A 22,460-nucleotide genomic window follows, 5' to 3' on the forward strand; every position below is an offset into this window, starting at 1 on the left:
CGAAGAGTTTTATAGTTCCTGGTAGGTTTTAACAATAGTTCTGGTATGTAACATCGGTAAAATACCTATTAAGGATACTAGTCGCACCATATGCTTTAGTGCAGGTATGCATAAGTAGCTGGCTTTCAGTGTTGTTTTCAGATTGTGCTTCAAACAGTTCCGAAATAGTTATCTCTAGTACTCAATGTTGAGACCATAGTTCCGCTTGGAACTATTGTTAAATAATGATGGAAGCTAGCACTGCATCGCTGCACTCCTTAACGTAGGCAGCCATACGGTGCTGGATTTTGGCTTAATAAATCTTATCGAGCTTACACTGTACACTTGTATTTAAGATTACAAAGAAAAAATATTTAGGCAATATCTGATAAGCGGCCTCACTCTAAGGGTTGCTCTGGGAATCAGTTGTAAGTTGTGGAGAATCTCTGCCCGCCAGGCTACCCGTTCGTGATCACGTTCAGTTCGGCTACGACGGGATATGCATTATCAACGGAGGCGATGATCACAAAATTCTATTCCCGGACTCGCCGCTTCGATTTAGCGCCATGTTTTTGGTATCGCCTAAAACCGTAGCGTTGTGCATCTCCTTACTCATCTCTGGTTTCGGCATATAGACATGCTTCTCTTTTTGTTAGTTCCTGGTTGTATGTGATAAGCAGAGAAACGTCAGTTCAGTAACCTCCAAACGTCAATTTAAGAAATATTAACATTTCCCTATGAAATTTGAACAGTGCATTTAGTAATTTTATTAGTGACGGACTTGAATAATTCCGAAAAGATTCAACCTTCCTACACCAAATCTGTCGGAGGACTAAGCTGAGTATGTCAAATATTGTGGAGTCTCTGTTAAAAACTTTTTTTTTATAATTATTACTGTAACAAAGGACAATTAAATTGTTTTAGTATAATCATGATTGAGTCCCCGACATGGAATTCGTCGCGGAACCAAGCATTCTACAAGGCAGCTGGGGAGATGCAACTGCGAAAGTATGGCAAGTTCTTTGACGAACTGTCATACCCATCACAAATAGATTCGTCTTCCTTGGAATTCATCCTAGAAGGACCTGTACGCCTTCAATACAATGTTCAGGAAGATATTGGGATTCCTTCTTTGGTTGAGATGGAGAACAAGTCTTTATCGAAGCTTTTAGCTGCTGCGGCAGGTACCTGTCGAGAGATAAGGTTTCTGGAATCTGAAGCTGGAAGGTTTTACAATAAATTGTTTGTTCATGGAGAACGGAGTGATGGATTTAATGCAAAAAGTATTGGAGTGCTTCTATCTGATTTACAGGACCTTTCTATGTATGTAAATCGAGTTTCTGTTGTTATAAATTTAACAATTCAACAGCTATCAAGCTTAGCTAGTGGTACTGGACCTGGTGAAATTTACCTACCTATTGTCATTGAACATTTAATGAAACTTTTTGTTATCCCTATCACATTAGATGAACTAATCGATGCTAATCCAGCAATTCTTGATCAATGGGAAGAGTATCGTTTAAGAGTACGTTCATTTGCACACAATCCTGAGCAATTTAATGTAACTGCTGGGCGGTTATCCACGTTTGAGAAAGTCCTTAAAGATCTAAAAGATCAACTACTGAAAAAGAATCTCTTTATTCGAACTCTCGACAGTTCCATGGAAATAAACAAAAGCTCAATAATGTACGATCACATTGTAACTTACTTGAAAAATACAATGACAGACATTGAGGGTAAGTTTACAGATGTGTTAGCTGTAAAGAAGAAGTGGGTTCGCATAAGTGTTGGTGTAATGGTTGTGTCTAAACTCTTTGGCAATACTGACAAGAAGCTCATAAAAAGGATTTGGGAAGTGAGCAAGAAGTTCTATGGAGTGACACTGGTGGGTAATATTTTCTGGGTACCGAGTAAATTCCTGTTTGAATTTTTCCCAAAAGAATGTGGTAGCTTCATCAGTACCCAGGTTGGCGAAAAGATCTTATGGACAAGAACGACATCACTTCCAACGGTAACTAATAACCTGGTGCAGAAAGCGATGTCCTGGTGCACAGAGATGTCTCATATTCTAAGAAGAACATCTACCAAATTTCGCATAGTGGACTTGGAACGTAAACGTAATCTACTTGTAGAATTGGTATCGCTTATGGCTGAAATCCGTGAAAACGTCGAGTTCATAACGAATACTCATGCTGCCCTGGGTAAACCGATGAACCGTTTTACTGTCAATCTAGTATGTAGACTGGTCGAGGTACAAAAAACCTTAGAAACATCATTCCACGTTTTGGGAGCATTGATAGTACAGTCTCAAATAGATATTGTGCAACACTTGAGTTATCAAATTCTGGCTTTACTAGAAACAACGAAAAAGAGACTTCTCCAGAAGGACAAAAGTTACAACAGAGAGAGATTGGATGCTCTTTCTCTAATAGGACTCAGCATTCGCTTAATAAATGGACCAGCCACAGTGGACAGAAGATTGATAGCTCGCTGTGCCCTGGTATGTGCCAGTCAGATAACAGAGAACTTCAGAGAAGATGAAGTGATTAAACTAAGAAATTATCTAGACCAATACGACACCATCGTCGACCTGGACGAGCAAGTTAACTTTTTGTGTGACTACTCCATACTGCTTCATCACCAGAGTATGCTCCCAGCGTACCTAAATCTAGTTACAGACAGTAATCTGAACATCAGCCACATAGTTCAATTATTATCAGCATTTAACAGTGCCCTGGAAAAACAAGAACCGACAGATCTAACCACAGCGAAGATCAGCGAGCAGCGGAACATCCTGAAGAAGAATGTCCTGGAACCTGCTTGTCGTGAAATTGAGACCAGTTTACGATTGCACGTGCATGCACATTTAAAACTAGACGATGCAAACCCCTTCGAAATCGGTGCCAAGGACGGCACCAGGATAATACGATCCTCGCCATTACCCCTTGCCGAGAACATGATTTGTGCTAAACGCTTTGTGGAGCACTACCTGGATGACATGTTCTACAACCTCACTACAGTGGCTCCGCACGACTGGAGAACATACGATACCATGCACCAGCTGGCAAAGTACAAGCTAGGCCTGGATACGGTGCAAAATCATCTGCCTACGCAGACGCTGGATCAGGGTCTGGACGCTCTGGAGATAATGCGAAACATTCACGTGTTTGTATCTAAATATTCCTACAATCTAAATACGCAAACGTTCATCGAACGTACCAGTGCCAATAAGCATTTGAATACCATAGGTATCCGACATATTGAAAATTCCATAAGAACACATGGTACGGGCATAATGAGCACTACCGTAAACTTTGTCTATCAATTTCTGCGTATAAAATTGCATACCTTCTCGCAGTTTCTCTTCGACGAGCACATAAAGTCGCGTCTGATGCGTGACATCAGGTTTATCAAGACTCAACGAGAGAACAGTGCCACGCCGTATACGTATGAACGCGCCGAAAAATTCCAGAAGGGAATAAGGAACCTAGGGATGACACCCGACGGCCTAAGTTACCTAGACCAATTTCGACAGCTGATAACACAAATTGGAAACGCGTTAGGATACGTAAGACTAATACGTTCAGGTGGTCAGCAGGCTCGTTCTAACGCAATTTCATTTCTTCCCGACATAAACTCGTCTGTCTTCTTCGAAAACCTCTGCAAGAGCCTCAACTACTCGGAGACAACGCAAGCAGCAGCGAAGAGACTCGAGGAAGACATCTCCAATCTCGTTCGTAACTTCACCGAGGGTATCGAATACTTTAAACTCCTGGTGGACGTATTCGCCTCGTCATTCCGCGACGCGAAGTCCAGTCACTTACAACAGTTCTACGCTATAATACCGCCGCTCACCCTGAGCTTCGTCGACAACGCGGTATCGAGCAAGGAGAAGCTCTTCAAGAAAAATAAGACTGGTGCAGCCTTCACCGATGATGGCTTTGCTATGGGGATTGCATATATTAATGCTCTGCTGGATCAAAGTGCCGAACTTGATGGTTTACAATGGTTCGATACTGTCGAACAGCAGATCAGCTCAGAGAAGATCCTGGCTAAGAGTAAGGACGATCAGGAGGACATTAAATTGCAGCAGACCAGAGCGTTAACCTTGAAACGATTAGAGGATCGAAATGCTGAATTTCAATTACTCTACTACAGCCTTTCGGGCGCCAGGGTCTTTTTCAAGCAATCAGATTCGTAACGTTACGTGTTCGCTCGTTGCCATAGCGTTAAGTTTTGCGATTATTTTAATATTTTATTATATATATATATATATATATATATATATAATACGCTACCAAAAAGCTTCTCTGTTAGAGAAGGATGCAAAGGGACTCATTATACGATCTCGTTAAATGTGATGCCAACAATCGACAATTAATAATAAATTACTATTATTACACCTAATAATAAATTATTATTATTACCTCATGATACTTTTCGACATCCGACTCTTCTTGTCTTTGGTTTCTTTTATTTTATACTATATACTTTATATACTTATATTCCTTGTACTATATAAATATCTATACACTAGTCATATAAATATACTTAGCAACAATGTTTATATATATTACATGACAGACATCGTGTAATTACATTAATAGGTCCTGTGACTAGAAGTTTCCGACTAGGTCGAGCTGCTAATGGTTACTCGGATGTTCCAAGATCATTAAACTCCTATGCACGATTATTCACTCACGGAATATTTTTAAGTTAACGTATTACAGTAGGGCTAAGGACTACGCGGCGGTACTGATTACATTAGTGATTGGTAGTTATCTCGCGAATTAAAATGACCTAAAAGTTCTAATGTTACTATTGCTCAATGTAGCACGTCTTTCACGTAATAGCGCAAAGCATTTATTTGATTAACATAGTCAATTAACGGCTTCGATTAACCCCTCATACTTAAGTGACTGAGATTCACACGAGATTCTTTCGATATTTTAATACAGAGATCTTCACTTTTTTTTTTAGATTTGTATCTCTTGTCATTGCTATTCGTTTCTATTTTATATATTATAAATTCGCGAGAGATTATACTAGTTTTTATTATGTCACTGAATAGTAGTAACACTTTCACTAGGCTCTGGGAATGATTTTTTCAATATCGATATGTTATGCTATGTTATGTTATAAGTAGTATGAGTATGACGGTGTCGCGCGAGGGGTTAATACGCGAGTAAAGATAAATTGTGACCTGGTTGCAAACGACACCGAAATTACGGATTAAGCTGAATGCTTAAGTATTATTACCGTGAGTAATAGGTGACGATTCTTAAGATTGCTGCCTAGAGGATTCTTCTGGATCTAAGAGATCGTCGCAAGATGCTGTCGGTGGCAACAGCTGACGTCCACCACGTTTCTTGCTACGCGTAAATACTTTAGTCAGTTGCGCAAACTTGCGTCGTGACACTAAAATAAGAAAAAAATCAAGTGAGATATGATACATGACATAATGACTTTGTTACGTCGTATAAGATTATATAACATGCATGCTTATACCTTTGCCCATATTTCTTAATCGCTCCTTGAACACATCCTCGTCATCATGAACAGTCGGTCCGCCAGACTTTTCAACACCAGTTTCTTGGAGTTTAGCGTCTTAAGCAAGAAAATAAATTGAAATTAAACTAGGAATGGATCAAGCTAGAATTCCTATTGAAACTTACCATTCTCGAGAGTGGAAAGGAAGTCTTCGTTCCAGCGAAGTTCAGCCATGAACTCTTCGTTCTGTAGAAACATTGCAATACGCTCATCCTCCAACATTGAACTATCAGGAACACAGCTCGTTTCTGAACCATCTGAGGCATCTAACTGTTGTGGAATTCTTAAAAATGTGTCAGGTAGTGGTCCAAGCAGAGGTGGTTGCCACTTGTGCATACTACGCAAAGATTTTGCTGAGTCTGCTTTAGCTGGCTTTGAATCTTCATTTTGTTCTAATTCACTGCGTATCTTTTCGTTCTCGTTGTCTGTACTCATAGTCAGTAACTGATCGATCGTTGTATCCACTGCACCCTGATTGGATCGGAGAACTGCCTGAAAAACAATAAAACCATCTGCAGCAAACTTATTCAAATAAAATTATACTGTAGTTCAATTATGTAACATATAAAGTCTTGTTACCTTACCTCGATAACATCATCATCCATCTGTGGAAACATATTCTTAAAATCAGCCATTGCCTGGTAAAACTCCAGGGTGGTCTGTTGTTGTTGTTGTTGTTGCTGCTGTTCTGCGGCGGAGGCCATTGTGTTTCTTATCAGATTTTTTCCATTACTGTAAAAAATAAAGCACACCTGATTAACGACAAGGTTCTAAACTATGTTAATGTGCAGTTACCTTGATAGTAAAACGTTTAAGAGACAACCGGCATAGGTATTGACTATGCTAGAAACCGGTTTACTACTGTGCCAGTAGTATATCAAGTTGCTTCACCCATTGCTGATAAACTGATTAAATATAGAATTTTCATAAAGGGTGACTATAATTTCTCAAAAGATAATAAAATAATAAAATCAAGGAGCTCACCGTCATCTGTCAAAATCAGAAATAAAATCAACACTCCTCAATATCACGAAGCTGTTCGGGAACTTTCGACTTTCTTCGCAAATAATTACGGATTGTCGTAAGTGCTGATTGGCTGGTTATATGACGAATTCACCTGTACCAAGAAAGAGAAACATGAGAACCACTGACGAAAAAAAAAAATGGCCGACAAAAATACATAATAGTATTGTTGACAGGAGCTGAATTGTATTATACTTACTGACAATTTTTTAATACTGAATGTAGAATGGAGGTAACGGAATGTTTGGTTGAATATGTAAAGAAACAGTTTCTTTGTGGTACGTCAATAAATAAATTTAATTTTACGGTAAGTGGAAAGAATAGGTAACAGACGTCGGCTTTTATATATATTTTTTAAAGCATGTTATTAAGAAAAAATTCTTTTTAATTGCAGACTTTCAGGCACGATACACATTATCCAATGGACGTTAATATTCAAAAACAAATCCTGGATAATACAATAAACAACCCAGTAGTTGTAAAATATCCAATAAGAAAGTCTTATCAGAGAGCATTTTTAAAATATCTTATTAACAAGGTTCAAGCATATGCTATTTGTTATAACATTGCTTTAATGAATTTGTTTTCTAACTTTGTGTACAATTCAGCTGGAACAAACAGATCAAGAAATACATGATGAATTATACAGTAAGTACTGTGAGCTAGTTTCGATAAAATCCAAAGAATGCGAAACACACTACAAACACTTTCTACTGGGAAAACAGAATTGTATTACTCTGCAGGAGAGCACAAATATAATCTCACATGGCACAACAGGCCTATGTAGTTGGCAGGTAAAGTCAATTCGAAATTCTTAAATTATTATATTAAAATTAATTCATTACAATGTAGGCTGCTCTAGGTCTGGGAGAATGGTGCTTGAAAAATATGGATATATTGAAAGGAAAAAATATTCTTGAACTAGGATCAGGAATAGGCCTAACTGGATTGACTGTGATCAGTACATGTTCTCCTGATAGTTTTACATTCTCAGACTGTCACCCTGCTGTTCTTAAGATGCTCTGTCAAAATATTCAATTAAACTTGTGCACGAAACAAGAATCTTGCCAAGGCAGAGTTTATATGAATACAAAGTTTAACGGGACACAAGTTCTTGTTGTAAACTTACCATGGGAAGAAATTGAGCAGTCCACAATTAACGGAATCTGGCAATACCCGGATGTCATATTAGCAGCGGACGTGCTTTATGACAGTAGTAATTTCGACGCACTAATTGGCGGACTAAAATATTTCCTTTCCAAAAATAATTGCTACGCCATTATCGCTGCTACTGTTCGCAATACTGAGACTATATCGCAGTTTCTGTATGAATTAGGTATCAGTACTTTTTTCAGTATCATTCTTTTTGTAACCAACGTAGCATTCTAGATAGTTGAATGATTTTTTTTTAGAAAATTGGAATCTCTACTTCGAAGAACAGGCATTCCCAGATTCGCAAGTGTTCATAAAAACTGACGAAACACCAGTGCGCATAATAAAAATATGTGTAAGACAATAAATAAAGTACTATACACATATAAAAATACAAATTGTCAAATTCTGTCATATATCATTGCATGTATCATCAATAATTAACAGCGTAAATATAGTAGCGGCTTAAAATTGTAATTCTATCTCAGAATCGCGAAATCATTCGAGAGCGTATTTTTATTGATAACCTTTAGCCGGTCATGTTGCCGGTGCATAAATAACAAAGATGTTAAAAAAAATATTTATAAAAGTATTAAATATCGCTTATAACTACGTGCAACATATCGCGACTATTATTTAGCGCTAAACTCGAGTTAAAACCACTTTTTCTTGCTATGGCGCTTGAGTTTCAATTCGCTCTCGTCTACATCCTTATCAGCGTCCTTTTTCTGGCTCTTCTTCGCCGACTTCTTTTCCTTTGTCTTCTCTTTGACCTTACCTTTTTTCGATTTCCTACGAGATTCCTCGTCAGTCGTAAGGTCACTCTTGCCCTTTGCTGTAATCGTTTGAGCTGTTATAATAATGAGAGAAACAAAAACACACTGTTAAGCGGACATCACTGCAAGATACTGATAACAATTAATTAAAATAATTACTAATTATATCCTTACCGACATATAATCCCATTTGCTTGTGGATGCTGCGATCCTCTTCTATCTCTCGACGTCTATCCATTTCTAAACACTCTACAATCTCGTTACGCCTCTCTACGATTTCCACTAATCTGTAATATTAGATAACATTTTTTGTTATTTATTATTGAGGAATTACTAGTCATGCTTTTTCGCCTAGTGCACGCAGAAATCAGATTTTAAGACATTTTACCTTTGAATGAGACCCTCTTCCCGTTGTTTATCGAAATCCGTTTTCGTTGCCTCAGGTTGACACATGAGACAACGAATCTGATATTCAATTTCTGCATGTTCTTCCTCCAAGCGTTGCTGCCTTCTTAAGAGCATCAATTCAGCTTGCCGTCTAAAGAGTTCATTCTTCTCATTCACCAAGGCGAAGAGCTCCAAAACAAGTTCCTCTACATCTATATTGAGACTTGAATCATCGAGCTGTGGATCACCAGTTTCACATTTGTCTCTTATCAATTGCTCCAGACGAACTCCTTGCTTCTCTAAACCCTGTTGTTGCATTTCGATCTCATCCAGTTCCAACTTAACATCCTTCATTGACATTACTTTAATCTAAAAAAAATTAAATATAATCAGTTAGTGCAAAGTCGTTTTACGTCAATAAATTGTATGACTTTATTTGATTAATTTTTTCTTCACCTTTCTACGATGTGGAATCGGCCGAGGTGGTGCAGGTCCCTTTTTCCTCTTCCATTTACCTTGAGCACTTTTGTCAGGATAACCCGTGTAATTGGGATTTTCTTCACTGGACAATGTAGACAGACTCTGTCGATTCCTATTGGTCTCATCTTTATTACTTTTCTGATCTTGCCATATCTGTAACTTGGTTTCCGTATCATCCAATTCTGTGATCGGGGATTCCCCAATCTTCAATGGCACACCAAGTGATGCATTGTAAGGAGTGCTCGTAGGCATCGGCGGAGGAGGTGCTGGTTTCGATTTTCGTACTCTTGGAGTCCTTGGCGAAGTTGTCTGAAATTGAAATATTTTATTCCTCTCCTAATTCCATAAAATTTTTATTAATTCCACATAAATATATAGTTGGACTCACGGGCAGCGCTGTGGGAGTCGTCGCCGTGGTATTATGTCCAGGAAACAGTTCCTTAGCAGTAGGTGGCTGAGGTGCAGGTTTTTTCTTACGATAAGTACCACTAGGAGTTGTTGCAGAGCCAGAACTCGTAATGGAAGTATTCGACGCGTACAAATCACTACGATCCAGGGTGTTCTTACGTTGAGAACTATTTGAGTCTGGCGTTTGTCTAACGAAAGAAAAAAATCAGTCGTATCAATTACAAAACAAAATAGAACAATCTTAATTAAACACTTACTTGAGCGTACGTGGCTTAGGCACCGGAAGACTTTTAGGTTTCTCGTTAACTTCCAAATCGCTATTGTGCTCCTCGTCGTCGCTCCAGAAAGGATTCAAATTAATCTGTGGTGCCTCCAGTTTCCGTCTCGTAGGCTGTTCAGGAAGTTTATTCGTCCTAGCTGCTGGTTTTGGAGGCACCAAATCCTCTTCCTCCTCGTCCTCGCTACTTCCGAAAGGATTCATCGATACCTTCTTCACAGAAGATTTCTTATCATATCTCTCTTTATCAGTTCCATCCTCTTCGTCGCTGTTGAACGGATTCAAATCTTCCGGATATTCATCTTCCTCGTTGCTCAGTTCTATTCCACTCATGTTAGATAAGATAGTTTCGAAATTTCCTGATCTCGGTTCCGGTTCAAGTTCTTGCATATTTTTCAAAATATCCCTAGGAGTAATCTCTTTGCCAGCAGGAAAGTCCAGAGGATGCTGTGCCTCCTGGATGATATCTTCACTGGTCTCTTCTTTCGTAACATCCTCAACAGAACTTCGAGTAGATTCCTGCCTGACTTTGAGCACATCCTCAGTAGCAACGTCTTCTCCTCCAGCATCTTCGCTATCATCAGATTTATGTACAACAGTCATCTTCTCTGTATCACTAATGACAATCTGTTCTCTTGCATCAATCTTATCGTCAGCTCTCTTGACCTCTCTCGCATGACCCTTAACATCCACCTCGACATTTTCAAACATCTTTAACCTCCGTTGCACTAGAGAAAGTCCTGCGTCTTTGGTATTCTCGCTGGGACTAACACGTATACCGTTCGTACCGCTGTCATGGGAAATGGCAGTAATTCGCTGACTATTGCTAACACTATAATCTAAATTACTCTCTAATTCAGTATGTACACTACTTTCAAGGTTCTTCGGCACCGAACCATCCGCACTCAAGTCTCTAAAGTTCTTAGGATCGTTTAACTTAAAAATGGTGGAAGAATCCTCCTCATGGTCATCAGCATGATCCTCAAATTCCTCTTCATCCTCGTGCGAATCCTCATCATCGTCCTCCTCTACCTCATGGGGATCGTGCAACTCCCTGTCGTCCAGACTATCATCATCGCGCTTCTCGGAGAGCAAATGGCTGGCCATGAAATTCAGTCTCATTCTAGAAGTCTGCGACTCGGACCTGAAAAATTCCTTAAAACCTGCCGAATCCTTGTTCAATCCTCGTCGTTCAGTCTTCTCCTCGTCGCACAAGGATCCTTGATAACTCATACTATTTGACTCTGTTGGCTTGTGCACGTTAGTATCATTTACGGGAAGCATCGCCACATTGTTGTACTCCTGGTGCATGCTGGGTGCCGTGGCAGAAGTTTCCTCGTCCGGACAAGTTTCACAACAATACTGGCCTTCCTCCGTCTCGTAATAATTTCCCAGGGTCAGTTGATTGTTACAGCGTGCACAGCGAAAGCACGTTCGATGATACAGGGTGCGCGATATGACCAATTTCTCAGCAAGAAAAACTGGCAGACCGCAGGCTGCGCACGGGTCTCTCCGAGTCCCAAGACGGGGCACCACCTGGGGAACCGACAAGAATTTAGAAACATTAGATACGTCACGTTAAGACCCAATGGATACCTCCGGAGTTATTTACATTGGTTACAATTTCTTTCCCTTTAGTTATATTTAAAAGAGACCCCTCTCGATTCAATCCTCGTGCACAATGAAAGCTAATTGCAGGAAATACACTTTTTTTTTCTCTCCACCTTTCGTATCAATTTATAAATGTGTCTATGCGTGCCGTATTGCTTTTCCTTTCTCTCTTCGACGTCCCAACTCAATTACTGCAAGTAGGATTAAAGGGGGATAGGGAGGGAAGGGCGTTTAAACGCGATTAACTGTCGCGGAAATTATGCTTCCTTCAAACTGGTTTCTAATACATCTCATGGCAATTTGTTCGTTGCCCGACGATGCGTACTTCCTTAACGGTAGTATATAGTTTGTAACATCATGAAAAAAAAAAAGAAAAACAAAACCCCCCCCATGAATCTAGGATCAAAATTTTACCTGATTTGCAGAAAGCTCTAAGCTCATTTCTAGTACACGGTGCAGTCGAGAATAGCAGCGAAATGCGTTGTGAAAGAATAGTCTTTCAGGCATCTCACGGAACTTTCGAGAAAGGAACACTGGCGGTGCGCATAGCGGAGCAATTATTAGTGTGCTTTCTTATCGCGCGTTACGGGCTGATTTATTATACTAAACTATTAGATTTATTAATTCGTAAAGATTTCAATTAACGATTATCGATTATAATTATTGAGAGAGTCGACCGGGGGCCGGTCAAGTTTTTATTCTACGACTCTTCGGTCGCGTACGAGTCTAAGCGTGCGCGTTCCATACGCAGGAGTAAGTTTTACTCGCTTATAAACAGCGTATAAATAGGCGTGCTGGAATTATCGCCATGAGTCTCTTTGTGGCTTGAAAAGGAGGACGGGTGAGCTTTCCTTCCGTACCACCATACAGCGCCATTCAAAAGTAGCCCGCACTGATTCGAATAACAATCCTGACATTTCCATATTACAAGTACGTCTTGTCAACTTTCGCGTGAATTCAAAAAAAGAGCAGTCCAGGAAAAATTCTTCAATTTTTCTTTTCTCTAGATGCACAATGAAAAATAAGAGACTGCAATTAGTATCGACTTGAATTTTCTATGCTCCACATGCGTACAGAGCTGTGACGTAAAAAGTCCATAAACGGACTCGATGCGCATATTGAACTTCGATGGAATTTTGCTTTTGTTTTGAATTCTCGTCGCAGCGGGCTACTTCTGTTGCGACGCGCGGACGTTACGTTCGTTAAGAAATTGGCACGAATGAAAATTCGCGTTCGTCCGAGGAGACGAAATTTATCCTCGCGCAAATCACCAATCACGACAGATATAAGTATCGGTGGGTCGTTTGCGCTTTCTAAAAGGGAGGGAAAAAACAAAACAAATAATTAAATGAGCACAGGAGCAAATAACACGTGTCGCAAACTAAGTAAACAAAACCTTTTTTCACGTTGACTCTGCACAAGTACAAGAGTGAATTGCAAAAGCACGTAACACGTACATTAATGAAACCACTCGTAGTGGAAATGATACGAGACTATCGTGTAGATTGGATCTTGATATGTCATATTTAATAAATCACTGGCTCGCCTCGAAGAAGGGGACGATAATAGGATATTTAGAATTAAAATTTACCTCAATTCCTTGATTCTAAATTCAAAGCCTTAAAGATTGCCTCGTATTCGAGATAAGGCACATTTGTCGCTTCGTAATCGAGCAGAAAATGTACACAAGATTCATTTAACGCTCGCTAAGCAGAACGTAGAGGCGAGGTAGACCTCCTTTTTATTTTTCAAATAAACGTGCATCCTTCAATGAAACAAGAAAAAGGTGTTTTACATACGAAGAGCAATGGAGGTCTTGGAAAAACTTGTTTTTTTTAATCTGTATGACAAAAGTATTACAGAATAGGGAAAAGAATCGATTCAGATGCAGATGAGCATGTGAGAATTTCTCTAAGAAATGCCACTGGGGTTAGTTGCAGATGCGGTTGGATTTTCGCATAGATCACAGGAGACAGTTCACCCAAATTCAATAGTGATGCAAAGGGATAAAGGAATGTGTAGCAAAGAAAAAAAAAAAGATGAACAGATAGTCGCAAGAATACCTTGCAAGGTACAATAATTGTTTTTTTTTTTTTTTTACTTACATTGTTGCAGCGAGCAGTGTTATGATTTTCTTTTTCTTTTCGGTAAATGCAGAGGAATTTCATGCAAGGATAGCAAGATACAGGCGAAACAATAACGACAAAGCAATTACCTTCTAGCAGAATATTTCAGGTTTATATTGCCCCATTAAGTCCAAGCTTTCCTCCTGGAGAACAAAAATAAATGGTGAGGGGTTAAAAGTTCTTTAAATGCGAGGACAAAATATCGACGTAGTACAAAATTCAGAGACAGACGATAGCGACACACGCGGACTTTTCCTATAAAATAAAACAAAGAGACACGTGAGAGCAGGGAAAACGAAAAGGACAAATCAAAGAGACAAAGAGCTCTAATACAATGTCCCAAGGGGACGCTAAGCACACGGTCGTGAACGGACGTGGAGTGCCCAGTGTGTTGGATGATTCTCGTCATCGTTCATTCTGGTAACGTTTTCCGGTACCGTTCATCCTGTGGATGACGTGGTCTGCGTAGAACAGAGGTAAACGGTCCGCTTTTGTCTTGGAGTACAGGCTTGGAGAAGAGGTATGGTATAATACTGTATGTACATGAATTTACAATGCAGCAGAGACTCAATGTGTTAACGGAACAAAAATATGTCGAGTATTGAAGCGATAATTTGTACAACTTTTTAATTATTTTGAGTACCGGGTTAAAATAATGAAAAAGCAATTTGATTTTTTTATACAAAAAAAAATATATAGAATGTCTGTTATGCGAGCAAAGGATATTTTAGATGTATGATGGAGATCTGAGCAGAAAATAAAATATTCCCCAAGCCATACGCATCAAGAATTACATGGCGGGTAGGAAATGACGTATAGAAAATCGTATGAAAATTAATGAAGTAATGGGGAGCTGAAAGCAAGCGAGATACTGAAACCGTAGATCGACCCGGTCGACCCATTTCGGTTCCTTCCTGGTTTTACCGCAGATCGCGGATAGACCGTCTACCGCCATCTATCTTTATTATTTTTTTTTTCCTAATGTACTTTTTTAGCAGCATGATACGATGCCGGTGGTTAATGATCCCGGGTTAGAAGAGCATAAAGAACGTAGGGATAGAGAGAAAGAAAGGTCTATTAATCGTATATGAAACAGTCTGGAAGAGCTCTTGAGCCTTTTCTGTAGAGGACGCCACGTAGATTGAAACGCTATCCGCTGCAGCAAGAGAAATGCTCTCCGGACCTGACTTGCGGACGACCTCAAGAGAATCATCGTTACCTTGGGCTGTGGAGATTCTGGCGCTGGAGTTAATCGTTCCCCTGCACTTTCCGTAGTTCTCTTGCTGGCTAAACGGCTGGGTGATGATCCTGGAAGAGAAAAAAAATAAATTTTAACACAATCATGACATACGGATCAATCCGATTATAAAAAGACTTCTTGTTATCACGGTACAGGACTACTTTTACATTTAATAAAAAAAAAAAAAAAAATGTTAAATCTAATTAAATTGCGTGTTGAAAAGTGTTAAATCGAATCCTCGAAATATTGGCAATTCCAATTATATTCCTGCCGTCGGATCAAAGCGTAGGATCCTTGCATAACCAGGAGATATCAAACGAATACTCTAAGATCGATGACTCCGCGATGATTTCGCGTCGCGGAGAAAGCCAACAACCGTCCCCAGGCGGACTAGGATCAGGCAGATAGACGCATCTTCGCTTGTGTAATAATGCATTATTAGCCTGGCATTACGTTCACGACGAGACACCAGGAAGATAAACAAGAAAGAAGGAGGTGCCGGAGTCCGCGCGTACCAGAGAAAGCCCGTACGGATAAAGGCGACAACACAAGGCACGAGCGGCAGCTGGCCTATTTACCGGCGACTTGCCAAGCGTGCCACCACGTAACTATCGCTTCTCCACGCTCTTAAGTCCGATTTACAATCACGGGCCAGGCGTTTGTCTCGGAGGACTTAAGGGCTGACGAGGATTCGGAGATAAAGAACCTAGTGGCAGGCGGTATCTGGAGGATTGGGAATAGAGTAAAGTAGGCATTAGTTATATAAAGTTATAATAGTGAAAGGGCCGAGTATTATTCTTACCGCCAAAGGTCTGATAGAATTGCGAGAGGTACGTGAGAATCGAGAGACGATCTGGTACCGCGCACGATGCCATGTCCTCGGCGTCGAGGAGTGCCGGGATACCCAGATGCTCCTCTGCAGTCCTGAATGCCAACTCGTTGTTTCCATAAACATCATCCTTGTCGAGGCTATCGAAGTCACTGTGAAACAAAGCAAAACAGTAGGAATTAATGTCATATTCAACCTGGATCTAGTCCAAGTGTTTCGAAAGAGGAACCTGATCCCCGGTGTCTACTCTTGGTTCGGAACGAGGTTCGCCGACCTGACTGGCCATTTGTACACTACACGCGGGATCACTGACCGAACAGATGCAATTCTATTTTGGATATCTACGCAACGGGCTAAAAATGTTATCTGATTGAAAATTCACAGAATGACAGTCGTCGGTCGTGCCAAGTACCGAGTGCTTGTTATACAAACAATTTGAGCTCGTATAAGAGCATAAGAAATTTAAATATTTCATAGCAACGTCTATCGAATAGCTGTTTACCGTTTCTCCCGTACGAAATAAACACCGTAACTTTTAATGGCACGGCAGGCAGCTCCCTGAGAGATTTAAAACAGTCGGCTATTAATCTTTAGTCAGCAGGAAAACCCATAAGGCGACTATGAATAATTTGATAAACCAGATCGTGTAATCGAATAAAGAAAGCAAATGATTTTTCGAAGTTGTGTCTCTTTTCGACTAGCAACAGCTGGATACCGTAATGGTGTTGCTTGTTCCACAGAGCCAAGAAATCAACCGATGACTCATCCTCAGTGGTCCATGGTGCCACACCCACCCCCATCACACTGCCAACCCATCACTTTATAACATTCATACTCTACGAACGAGAGAACCAGGACCCTAAATTCATTTTAGTATCTCGGACTAGGTACCGTCGCAAGTACAACAGGTACAAGAGACAAGGGGATTTGAGCTTGAAAGTTAAGCCGCAGTCTCGTTCCCTCAAATCGTTATTCATAAATTTAACACGGACACTTTGATATAATAGGCGGTACGTGCTGTTATGAAGTACCGTTTCACTCGAAAATGGTGGCAAGACTGCTTCTCTCGCTGTCCCTTAAAAGTCATCACGACCGGAGATACTCGAACGAGTTAAAGAAAAACTCATAGAATTGTTAGAAAGCTCGCGCTCTGTTTGGCGCGAGCTGCTTCTTCGCGTGTTGGTCGACGTTTCTTAATGTTTTTTTTTTTTTTTTTTTTTTTTTTTTTCAAAGTTTTCCTCTCTTTCTGCAATTTCTTTAACGATCCTAGAATCCATCCGCAGCGAAAGAAGTCTTTCACCGATAATCCATAGAAAAACGATCAGCCGGAACGGCTCGAGCCATTCAAATTTTCACGTCAACAGTGTCTCCTGTACCCAGGCCCAGTCACGTTACATGGGATATTGAATTTCCTTAGCCAGTTATACGGGGGTATATTCATAAGGCTGCCCTGGTAGACACATAAGCGCGAGAGGAAAGAAATGGCCGCCCTTCCTAATAGCCAAGAAGACCCCTTCGGACACGGTAGAGGTGTATCGGAGCGGCTACTAGAAAAAGGGAACAAGGAACCAGCCCATGGTCTATGGTTATGGGATGCTTGGGTCGATCGAACAAGACAGATAGATACTCACATCAGATCCGGACGAAAGTGATGAATCATAGCACAGAAGGCGAGGCCGTCGCGCCACGAGGTGGTCATGTTTTGCACGCTGACACCAGGGTAACTCTCTGTTATACGACGACACCATAGCTCCAGGGCTTTCGTACCCCGACGTTCTCCCATCTTCCTTGTCTCTTTATTCCTGTGGATGATCCACTTCTACGTCACTTGCAAGCGCTCCTCTCCGTTCACTGGCTGTCTGAAACGAGACAAGTCTCAATATCAATATCCATCCGTATTCGCGTGATTAAAAATTATGTATATTATGAACATTGTGGAGTCTATCAAATTTCGATAACCTACATGACTACGTGACTCTTTTATTACATTTAAAAATAGATTACAGATATGCTTGTAACCTATTGAAATTTTACAATGTTAATTCTGGCCTGTTGTGAAATGTACTTTAGACGCGTGTAACGTTCCCGAGAAATAGTACGTTCTTTTATTATAGCTTAGCATGCGACTCCGAGATATCGCGAACTGGTCCGTCCTGTGTGTGTGTGTGTCATCGTCGAGCAAGTTATCTCTAGCGGGAGATACGATTTTCCCGAGGGCAACGGAATCGAGAGTAGGGAAAGGAAGTATGGCTGATTAATTAAGAGAATCGAAAGTTTTCGCTGTCGCAAGAGGAACAAGAAGTAGTCGGGGTCTCTGGCTTAAAGCTTATTCGATGCCTCTCATAGCAGTTGCCGCCGCTTGGTGCTGCTGCCGTTGCTATTCGTGCTCCTTAGGTTTTTGCTCGAGAGCGACTCCTCATTGTGAGTGAAACGTAGGTGCGCAGAAATAAGTAAAAGTTATATACGGCGAAGCCGGTCGGCCTTGTTCTCCGTTTGCTCGGCGTGAGAGGTCACAGTGGCTTTTACAGGTGACGCTTCCCTTTTACCAACTACCGTTAACAATACATAAATTATTACTACGAGAGACTCTCGATATCTGGCTAATATTAGAGTCCTCCAGAAGCGTATACATTTTATATAAGTGTGAAGAACACGTTGCCAGGAGTATGTATATGCATAAGACAGGACGCCGTGAAATTAGCGATATTCCATTAGAAATGACATTAGCACGTTTGTACGTAGAAAAGTGTAGCTAATTATGTTTACACGCGACCACGGGCTCTCGAGTGGCAATATTTGTCAGCCTGGGAATTTATTAGGGAATCATTTGAGAACTATACTACGTTTCTATATGTTTTCCAAGATATATTGCCACAGCCACTTTCCACTTCTATTTCGTCACGTAATAGGAAGCAGCCGCGCCATCAAGTTTCTATATAAATTCTCCCACGGAATCAATTCGCTCTGATCGCACAAGACGAATCTATTTCTTTCGAGTGAATTCGAAATAAGTATTTTTCGTCATGACGACTATGGCAATGGGGACGCGGACGTGGACCCCGATAATGTACAGTTAGACCGATCCACCGTGACTAAACGCGACGTCGGTAGAAGATACTAGGTTACTTTTTACATGAACGCTCTCGTATTTATATAACCCGCGGAATCTTTTTTGCCCTTCCTTTGCCTACTGGCATCACTGGAGGATCCCATTCATCGCAGGTGCGACTGATGCAACATCGTGATACAAACAGCGGTGTAGTCTTTCATTCCAGTGCGACTTACTAAGCAGAGAGAAATACGCTACGCTACTATACATCGGATGAACAATGACTGGTAGCGCGTTATGGAAAGCACTAAAAAAAAAAAACACGTGTAAATAACAGTATAGATGGCACAGTGGGATCCCTCAAATACAATAGACTGTGATTCATCAAAAAAAAAGAAAAAAAAGACGAACCTGTAATTCCCAAACGAATTTTTATCAACCTAAGTGCCTTTCGGTGCGGTCCGGTTCTACAGGAAGTTTACATCGTCCAGACAAACAAATTGTACATTTCAACGACTGGCTTCCGCCCATGGAACATGTTCAGGATAACGAACACTCTTTGGGGGGGCGAGGGGCCTGGATGCATCCTGGTTAGACTGGGACTAGATGGGCCTATGGAAGCGGTAGCGGTAACTACAAGGGAAACAAGGAATATGAAGGGAAGGATGAGAGTGACCGAGGGATACGGGCGTGTTTCCAAGAAGGCAATTTCGAGTCGGCTGGTAGGTAGGTGGTCACGCGATTCGGCGGTTCTACTAGCTCAAAGAGAAGAGGGCCTTAACGACTACCTGCCCAAAGCCTGTTCTTATGGGAGGCCCCGAAAAATACGAGTGTACCTATATAACACGAGGCAGATACACCGCGGTTGGGATTCGCAGTACGAAACGGATACGTCGCGACCATCCTGCTGCTAAAGATGCAGCTGCACTTTCTACCCGCATCTGTTTTTATCAAGAGACGTTGCGCAATATTCGATGCGTGTCAGTGCGACGATGCTTTATCCACACTGGACGAATTTTTCTTTTCTTTCAAATGCATCCTTTATACTTTTCTCAACGTGTACGTGTTTACAATACAGTCCCCAATGATATTCTTTGTAAGAGGCCATCCGTATACAGGCTAGAATGATAATTAAAATTAACAACCTGCCCAATATACAGTCATAAAACGCATTTAATTCTTTATCTAAATGAGAGTAATTTTACGTACGAATTTTACCGACATGACAAATAAATAGATAAGGTTAAAACGTAACGTCTAAGGCACGAGAATACTAAGGCACTCGATACGGTAAAAATCGATACTTTACCATAGGCATATAAACACAATTCGTTCTCGAATGTGTCAATAGTGAGGTATACGAAACTGGGTATCTTAACAGGAACCAGTTTTATCTGACAATGTTTTTTTTTTCGTATTCGATGACTCACGGTACGTATGCAGATACATACGGCTTTGGTAGACTTGGTCAGTGATGTGTACGATCTCACAAGGTTATCCTTATATCGATACGATTCCTTTCACGGCTAGGAAACAGATTGTCCAAGCTAAATATACATCTACTTGTAAATTTGCTACGCTGTAGATTTTCTTGCCGCACGTTTTTTTGTCTCATTTTTTCCTCCATCTTCTCACACATAATAAGGAGGTGACCATGCTCTATCTCACTCTTATTCTTTCAGAGTGTAAAGTTCGTGCAGGTCTGTCCTGCCTACCCGGTGCTGAGTCTGTGAAAAGAATCGTATTCTCAGCTCACGTATATAAACCGGTATATACGTACACGGGTCGAATACATCCCCAAAGAGCCTGAGGATACCGTGGGAACGCGGCTGGTATAACAGGTAGTGGAGAGAGAAACGGTCTCTGGTCGCGGGCAACTCAAACCCAAAGGCATAACAGTATAGCTAGTTATGTATACGGTACCAAAGTGAAATATATAATATACTATGTACATATGACATTATAGATTGCGTGCATACCGCAGTACGCGTATACGGTCTATAATATAAGTCCTGGGATCCGTTACCTTACGTCACTCGCATGACCCGGGCAGTTATCGTTGGCATGCAGTTACTTCCAGCTTCTCTTTCTCCAGCACATAACTGACAGCTATTCACAGAGTCTCTATCTTATTGCCTTGCGTTTATTAACTCTTCACCTTTCCTGTGTATCAACTCTAACTGTACGCCGATCGAGTTCTACGGCAATTCAATCTGTGACAATATCGAATGTATGGTTATATGGATAAACGACACGGTTCCTCCGTACGGCACGCGCGCTAAACAGAAACTGAGGCGCCACTGCACGCCTGAGTTCCCTTTGCGTCCAACAGTTCTGACTATCTGCTCCCACCAGGTTTTCACTGACCAATTAGAGTCGGTATATATCCCAGACTACTCTCCACCTCACTGCATTACGTGGGACACGTACGGTATGTACTTGGACATCTACTGCGGGAGTAATACAACCACAACGTTCACGGCACGCGGCTGAACCGAGACTGAGGCGCCACTGCACACTTCGATTCGTTTTACGTTGCCATTGGCAGTAGTGCTCCTCCTTGCTTCTATTCTGTCTCGTCTAGATATGTACGTACAGTCTCTGTTTCTTCAATATTACACTGATTAGAATCCATATGTATTTAAATCAATTGGATGTGTACGCTGATCGTTGATTGGAACATCGAAGGGACGTGCTTTTTATTATTGGTATTCACTGCGGTCAATTGATACGCAGAACGTTTCTTTTCCTAGAGATTGTTCCCTTAGAGGCAACGGGACTGTCGCACGCGACTACACCGAAGGTCAGGAGTTCTATGGTGGTCAGCAATTCTCAGGATTCAGGGCCGTGAGGTATCCTTCGGTACCCTGCCGTATAAGACTCTATCCTTCCCTGTTTTATTTATTCTTTATATGGTGGAAAGGACCTTTCTCTTCCAATTTCCGTAATCCGACTGGGCCGCAAGGTTTTATCCTTAATTACAAATCTATAATGGATTGAGAACCTTGGTGTAATTTTATCGAACGAGGAATATTATTCCATATAATAAATATGGCTGAGTGTTGAACGTTTGACAGTGAAAGGGTTAACGGCATCGTAACAGACCCTTTTGCTTTCCTTCTGGCTCGCCGTCTCGGCTCGCCACTTAACCTCATTAACCGTCGCTAATTAGCATTATTCGCCAGGGCTCGCGCCACAGTCGTTTTATAACTGTCGAAAATAGTACAGACAACCAGTCAGCCATTCGAACTCTCGCCGCTCGAAGATTAATTAACCGTGTCGCCAGGCCCGTACTCCTTTTTACTCGACAACCGGGCCACCTTACTTACCTCGTGTTTACCGACAATTAACTGTGTTACCAGAACAGTACTAATTCGTGTAACGCGCCTTAAAATAACTAGGGCATTTTGCAGCACCAACTTAATGTGCACTTTTGCCTATTGCTTATTTCTAGCATGCACGTATCTTGGGTGTGCCGTTTTGCCTTACATCGATAACGAATTTATTATTGAATCGTTATTGCTTATGGAATTGTTTCCTGCCTGGGGACTATTGCTGATTGCAAATGACGAC

General features: G+C 41.0%; 4 protein-coding genes across 9 annotated transcripts; 2 read left to right on the top strand and 2 right to left on the bottom strand.

Moving 5' to 3' along the window:
• Positions 1–621: 621 nt before the first annotated feature.
• Positions 622–4,249, top strand: LOC107263472 (WASH complex subunit 4). Of its 2 annotated transcripts, none has more exons than XM_015730714.2 (2): positions 622–820; positions 904–4,249. In XM_015730714.2, the coding sequence occupies exon 2, from the start codon at positions 911–913 to the stop codon at positions 4,178–4,180; it is 3,270 nt and encodes a 1,089-aa protein (XP_015586200.1). In that variant the 5' UTR covers positions 622–820; positions 904–910; the 3' UTR covers positions 4,181–4,249. The 2 variants fall into 2 exon arrangements, with proteins under 2 accessions (XP_015586200.1, XP_015586201.1); XM_015730715.2 differs by lacking the exon at positions 622–820 and having other exon boundaries at positions 904–1,302; positions 1,446–4,249.
• Positions 4,250–4,413: 164 nt separating this feature from the next.
• LOC107263479 (CUE domain-containing protein 1) lies at positions 4,414–6,644 on the bottom strand. Its single transcript, XM_015730735.2, has 6 exons — positions 6,514–6,644; positions 6,325–6,434; positions 6,114–6,261; positions 5,655–6,021; positions 5,488–5,586; positions 4,414–5,397 (listed from the first exon to the last, which is right to left on the bottom strand). Exons 3-6 carry the CDS (start codon positions 6,231–6,233, stop codon positions 5,261–5,263), a joined length of 723 nt encoding a protein of 240 aa, XP_015586221.1. The 5' UTR covers positions 6,234–6,261; positions 6,325–6,434; positions 6,514–6,644; the 3' UTR covers positions 4,414–5,260.
• A 6-nt stretch (positions 6,645–6,650) lies between these two features.
• LOC107263478 (protein-lysine N-methyltransferase EEF2KMT) lies at positions 6,651–8,092 on the top strand. Its single transcript, XM_015730733.2, has 5 exons — positions 6,651–6,859; positions 6,947–7,090; positions 7,161–7,346; positions 7,405–7,888; positions 7,965–8,092. Exons 1-5 carry the CDS (start codon positions 6,779–6,781, stop codon positions 8,069–8,071), a joined length of 1,002 nt encoding a protein of 333 aa, XP_015586219.1. The 5' UTR covers positions 6,651–6,778; the 3' UTR covers positions 8,072–8,092.
• On the bottom strand, positions 8,073–21,387 carry LOC107263473 (MICAL-like protein 1). Of its 5 annotated transcripts, none has more exons than XM_015730719.2 (10): positions 20,914–21,387; positions 17,470–17,697; positions 15,812–15,990; positions 14,989–15,077; positions 10,013–11,568; positions 9,736–9,943; positions 9,324–9,656; positions 8,869–9,236; positions 8,655–8,767; positions 8,073–8,539 (listed from the first exon to the last, which is right to left on the bottom strand). In XM_015730719.2, the coding sequence occupies exons 2-10, from the start codon at positions 17,619–17,621 to the stop codon at positions 8,358–8,360; spliced, it is 3,180 nt and encodes a 1,059-aa protein (XP_015586205.1). In that variant the 5' UTR covers positions 17,622–17,697; positions 20,914–21,387; the 3' UTR covers positions 8,073–8,357. The 5 variants fall into 5 exon arrangements, with proteins under 5 accessions (XP_015586205.1, XP_015586202.1, XP_024936482.1 ...); XM_015730716.2 differs by having other exon boundaries at positions 8,073–8,554; XM_025080714.1 differs by having other exon boundaries at positions 8,073–8,554; positions 21,318–21,382.
• Positions 21,388–22,460: the final 1,073 nt, after the last annotated feature.

The sequence above is a fragment of the Cephus cinctus genome, unplaced genomic scaffold, assembly GCF_000341935.2.
Source record: "Cephus cinctus unplaced genomic scaffold, Ccin1 Ccin1_scaffold0153, whole genome shotgun sequence".
Lineage (NCBI taxonomy): Eukaryota > Metazoa > Arthropoda > Insecta > Hymenoptera > Cephidae > Cephus > Cephus cinctus.

Bases quoted from the DNA above. Each gene is read 5' to 3' on its own strand.
- LOC107263472 (XM_015730714.2), top strand. From the start codon at position 911: ATGATTGAGTCCCCGACATGGAATTCGTCGCGGAACCAAGCATTCTAC.
- LOC107263479 (XM_015730735.2), bottom strand. From the start codon at position 6,233: ATGGCCTCCGCCGCAGAACAGCAGCAACAACAACAACAACAACAGACC. The intron at 6,022-6,113 runs GTAAGGTAACAA...ATTGTTTTTCAG, and splicing joins TGGATGATGATGTTATCGAG to GCAGTTCTCCGATCCAATCA. The intron at 5,398-5,487 runs GTATAAGCATGC...TTCTTATTTTAG, and splicing joins ATTAAGAAATATGGGCAAAG to TGTCACGACGCAAGTTTGCG.
- LOC107263478 (XM_015730733.2), top strand. From the start codon at position 6,779: ATGGAGGTAACGGAATGTTTGGTTGAATATGTAAAGAAACAGTTTCTT. The intron at 6,860-6,946 runs GTAAGTGGAAAG...TTTTAATTGCAG, and splicing joins TAAATAAATTTAATTTTACG to ACTTTCAGGCACGATACACA. The intron at 7,889-7,964 runs GTATCAGTACTT...ATTTTTTTTTAG, and splicing joins GCAGTTTCTGTATGAATTAG to AAAATTGGAATCTCTACTTC.
- LOC107263473 (XM_015730716.2), bottom strand. From the start codon at position 17,621: ATGGGAGAACGTCGGGGTACGAAAGCCCTGGAGCTATGGTGTCGTCGT. The intron at 9,944-10,012 runs GTAAGTGTTTAA...TTCTTTCGTTAG, and splicing joins CCTAAGCCACGTACGCTCAA to ACAAACGCCAGACTCAAATA. The intron at 9,237-9,323 runs GTGAAGAAAAAA...AATTTTTTTTAG, and splicing joins CGATTCCACATCGTAGAAAG to ATTAAAGTAATGTCAATGAA.